The sequence below is a fragment of the Cydia pomonella genome, chromosome 7 (genome assembly GCF_033807575.1).
Source record: "Cydia pomonella isolate Wapato2018A chromosome 7, ilCydPomo1, whole genome shotgun sequence".
Lineage (NCBI taxonomy): Eukaryota > Metazoa > Arthropoda > Insecta > Lepidoptera > Tortricidae > Cydia > Cydia pomonella.
Genome location: NC_084709.1, coordinates 1431020 through 1436179, shown reverse-complemented (window position 1 = coordinate 1436179; position 5160 = coordinate 1431020). Strand labels below are relative to the sequence as shown.

The following is a 5160-nucleotide window of genomic DNA, read 5'->3' as shown; positions in this document are numbered from 1 at the left end:
ATGGGCCGAAACAAAACGAGAAGAGAACAGTACAACGAGACAGGTCGTAACATGGCTAACATGTGTCCATATTTTTTTTCATCACACTTGCTCGAAAAAGATCTTATTTCATGCAGGTGCACTGAAGACAAAGGCCTATTTTGTTTCCGGGGGAGTTATGGATTGTGAAAAAAAGGTATAACTCCCTAGGGATAATAGGTTGCCTTCGATGCCTAAACTGTCGAGAAATTACACAATGGCGGACGAATGTATAATATGTCACCGTATTTAAGAATTATTGCCCTTAAAATTTAGTTTTTTCTTCGCAAGTGTGATGAAAAACATTGTGTGTAACTCCGGCGGTAAGAATATTGCAAACTCGGGTCTTTAAGGCCCCCAGCCTGCGGCTCCAGCGGCGGCCGGCTCGTGTCCAAAATTTCACTATATTTGGAACTAACAAGAAAAACATTTCTCACTAGATCCATTTTGGATCTATAGACTGGATCTATCGAGAATAAAGGACCTCGTTGCACAATGTACTATAAATGAAGTTAAAACTGCATCACATGTTGTACCTACTTATCTTTTTTGTATCAAATAAAGCTTCATAAGAAGAAATATACGTGTATAAATACCTAAGATAAAACGTATAGCAAGGAATAGGAAGAAAATATACAAAATAAAATGATATTCACAGGTCTTTATTATCATAATAAACACAATATATCTTACGTCTATTTATACATACGGCTCGATTCGAAGAATGATTAAGACACCTTTAAGATCTTGGAAAGATCTTTATAAGATCGATAGCTAAACGTCATGTCAAAATTGACGTTTATTTCGATTCTGCTATGATCCCAATAAGATCTATCTACGATATTTCTAACGTCAAAGTGACATTGGTTGCCCGAATCGAGCTGCTTCTGTCAATTATACGACATACAAACGATATCTAAATGAGAACTTATCTAAACCAGAACTTATCGTTATCGTATTTCATTCTTCGAATCGGGCCGTTAGTATACTTAAACGGAGGCAGTGATTGGAAACATCCTAGCGCTATTTATTTAAAACCTATTTAAATACAGGCAAGTCTTTCAGTTGGTAAAAAACGAAAAAAAATAGAAACTAATTGACTGAGAATAAACTTATGCGAAGGACTTAGATAAGTTAGATAAGTAAAGAACTGGTAAACAGGGGTTACTGTGAATCGCGGGGAAATACTGATCATTGATTATTAAACCATAAGGAATTGATTTCTGAACGCTTTCATTGTGTATTTCTGTTAAGATTGCCAACCATATTATAAAATTCTTAAGCTGAAGTTCAAAAATCAACTCTTTATTTCTCTTAATCGATGATCGATGTTTGCCCGCGGTTAAAAATAACCCTACGGTGCAGTAAAAGAAAAAAAAAATAGAAATGAAAGAAATTGTATACTTAAATAAACAAATTCTGTCAAAGTATCTTTAAAAAATAAAGAAAAAACGTGTTCTTACACAAAATAAATATTAATACTGGCATTTTATATTACATTACATGTTTTTGTAACTCATGGATATTAAATATTGTGTAATTTATTATATCGGTAGCTGTTTAAGTGTATAATACAACTTTAATTGTGTTTGTATATATATAGTCTATTTGTAAAGAAATAGATATGATGGTGTGGTACTGTTAGTGACAAAAACCTTAAGTTAACCTTGTATCCATGTTCAATTCTTTATTGACAATATTGCACACTTTAAACTTATTGTACTATTTACCACCAATAGCCATGATGTCCATATCCCCACCCGCCGTATCCGCCCCAGCCTCCGTATCCACCGTACGGCCATCCGTATCCGTATCCGTACCCATAGCTCGGCCAGCTGTAGTAGCTACTGTAGTACGGTGAGCCCCAGCCGCCGTAGCCGCCCCAGTGGCCTCCGTAGCCCCCGTAGCCCCCCCATCCGCCCCAATGTGAGGCCGCGGCCTTGAGGTCCTCTTTTTCCGCGGGGGCCTCGATATCCTCTTTTTGTGCCGGTTTTTCGGCCGGCGCGGCGTGCGATAACGCTAGGAGGAGGAGGAAGGCGACGGAGATGGTTGCGAGCTAGAAAATAAGGTTAATTAAGTTATTATATTTATGAATAAAACATTATCAGCCGTCCTACTGTCAGTGTGAGCGTCTAATCATCGATGAAAGGAATACATAACATATATTTGCTAACGTTAATAAATCTTGAGGCTTGATTTGAAAATTAAGAGAATACGATTGAGGGTGGTTCAGACTTTTTACTTTAGTATTTTAATTATTAAACTTGTATAAACACGAAAAAATTAAGTCATATTTACACAATTTAAAATGCAATAAATCAAAATAAACAAATGAAACGCTTAGGTTAACAACAGTTCAGAGTATTTTCACATTTGTGTAAAAAATCTTTTAAATCTAGTTTGGAAATGAAAATATTATTGAACAGCAAGTTTACTTAAAAAAATATTGCAAACCAATCTATTTATATACAGTATACATTAAATGTCACCAATACACAAGTCATTATTGTGGCTCCTTACTAAGGTAAGTTCGACATTAAAGGGCGTAGTTTCGTCGCGTGACAGTCTCGCGCGACTATTTGTCTGTCATAATAACCGGCCAAGAGCATGTCGGGCCACGCTCAGTGTAGGGTTCCGTAGTTACTCTTCCGTCACATTAAGCTAAACTGGAGCTTAAAGTATAGTAAATTGTTAACCAAGGGATGAAACGGTACCTTTCACCCGAGTTAAACAAATAGGCAAATTTGCATAATCAGTACCTAATTAAAGTAAGTCTTTTTACTATGAAGGGAAAACTTTTTGCGATAACTCAAAAACAGCTAAACTGATCATGTCCGCTATAGTTTTCATTTAATGTCTTTCTTAAGCTCTACTTCCACGATTTTTTTCATATTTTTTGGACCTATGGTTCAAAAGTTAGAGGGGGGGGGACACTTTTTTTTATTCTTTCGGAGCGATTATCTCCGAATATATTCACTTTATCAAAAAATGTTTCTTGAAAACCCCTATTAGTTTTGAAAGACCTTTCCAACGATACCCCACACTCTAGGGTTGAAGCGAAAAAAATAATTCACCCCCACTTTACGTGTAGGGGAGGTACCCTAAAAAAAATTAAATTTTTAGATTTAATTGTACGACTTTGTTGGCTTTATTGATTTATATATCCATGCCAAATTTCAGCTTTCTAGCACTAACGACCACGGAGCAAAGCCTCGGACAGACAGACAGACAGACAGACGGACATGGCGAAACTATAAGGGTTCCGTTTTATGCCATTTGGCTACGGAACCCTAAAAAGCAGGCAATGATTTGTTTCACACGATTCATTCTTGTCCCACGCGCGCAGAATGTCTAACAAGCACCTAAAAGGGCTATTTTAAACGGATTTACATACAATCGTATTTTTAACTGTTATATCCGTTTAATGGAATTTATATGTTATTGCTATCTGTGCAGATTATCAATGTAATTAGGTGTGAAAATGTGGGGCTTAAAATGTTTGTTGTTGCTAAAGAGATTGTAAAATAGCAAAGTTTGCTATTTAAATAATGAATACATATTTGTATTTGTTGTCGCCTAGCGTGGTATGGGCATGTGATGCGGAGGGACGAAAGTCATGTGACGAGAAAGGTATTACGAATGAATGTGGAGGGATGGAACGGCAGAGGAAAACCTAGGAAACGGTGGATGGATTGTGTGAGAGATGACATGAAACGAACGCGAGTGAATGATGAGATGACGGGTGACAGGAAGATATGGAAGAAAACGACATGCTGCGCCGACCCCAAATGAATGGGATAAGGGCAAGCGAATGATGATGATGATGACATATTTGTATGTGAAATTTTATGTAATCACGTACCAGTCACAATATCGAGTATATTTTTTTATGGTATAATGAAGTAATCATAGATAAGTATGTTTATTTTTATTAATGTACCATATGTATATTGTTTATTGTAGATTAGGTTTATTGCAATAAATATTCATTTAATAAATTATTAAATCACTTTAAATCAAATCACTGTTAATGGTTGTTTATCAAATAGCTAGTGCATGTTCATAATATTAACTACATATTCTATTTAGACGATGAAACAATATTTTTGAAATTTTCGGGTTATATAATGTACGTCAATCGATTTATCTAGTTTTAGTATTGCCGGAGAACAGTTTAAAAAAAACTAATATTACAGACATTTATTTCAAGTTTATAGTGTAGTTGTTATAATATGGTTATCAGTATATTAATAAACGTATACATACTTAAAAAGCTATAACCTTTCTTAAATATGACTTAAAAATGTATGTGTTGGATTTTAGTTGTATTAGCGAAAATAATACTTCGTTAATATTAATTTTTTGCGTAATTTAAAAGGAAATAATTGAAACTCGTAAAAATAAACATCATTTGTTTACTTTACCCGTTGTCGTTATTTTCAAATTACTATTTCCATTTTGGCACTAATTGGATTGTACTTTTATTTATCTCTTTTTGCACAAAATGAATTACACTTATGTCCATCTCATTGTTATTTTGTTTTGAAATTACCTAATTACAAATTACTATTTTTATTTTAGCACTAATTTAATTCTTCTCTTTATATATTTTATTTATCTCTTTTATCACTTTTAGGCACAAATTGAATTGTACTTTTATCTTTTCCGATGCAAGAATCCTTAGCAAACACTTACTTTAGCCATGTTGCTGTCCACTGCTGCTGTCGAGTGTGCCTCCACCGAGGCAACGCCGAGTTATATATCGCCGCTGTGCCGCTTGGCTGGTGCTATTGACCTCTTATATGGGATGGGATATGGGGTAGGCCACGGATAGGATACTCGTACATATCCTACTTGAAGCTGCAATTAGGTAGATTTAGTCGCATATTTGGTTATGTAAGAAATAAACGGTACAAACCATGATTCGGCCTTCAAGATTTTTCTTAAAATTTTACGCAAATGAAAAAGGTTGTTTATTGTTGGGAGCGTATTTTTGTGTATATTCTGTTGATTTAGGGGTAGAAATGCGAGGAAGATTATGCATTTGCAGTATATGTGGTAGATCAACGGTTAGGGTTCATATCCTACTTGAAGTTGTTATTAGGTAGTTTTTTATTGGCATACTTTGTATGGCTTATAAAA

General features: G+C 35.0%; 1 protein-coding gene across 1 annotated transcript; it reads right to left on the bottom strand.

Moving 5' to 3' along the window:
* Positions 1-664: 664 nt before the first annotated feature.
* Positions 665-4897, bottom strand: LOC133519556 (glycine-rich protein-like). The gene is made up of 2 exons (XM_061853562.1): positions 4714-4897; positions 665-2074 (listed from the first exon to the last, which is right to left on the bottom strand). The coding sequence occupies exons 1-2, from the start codon at positions 4720-4722 to the stop codon at positions 1745-1747; spliced, it is 339 nt and encodes a 112-aa protein (XP_061709546.1). The 5' UTR covers positions 4723-4897; the 3' UTR covers positions 665-1744.
* Between the last annotated feature and the right edge of the window lie 263 nt (positions 4898-5160).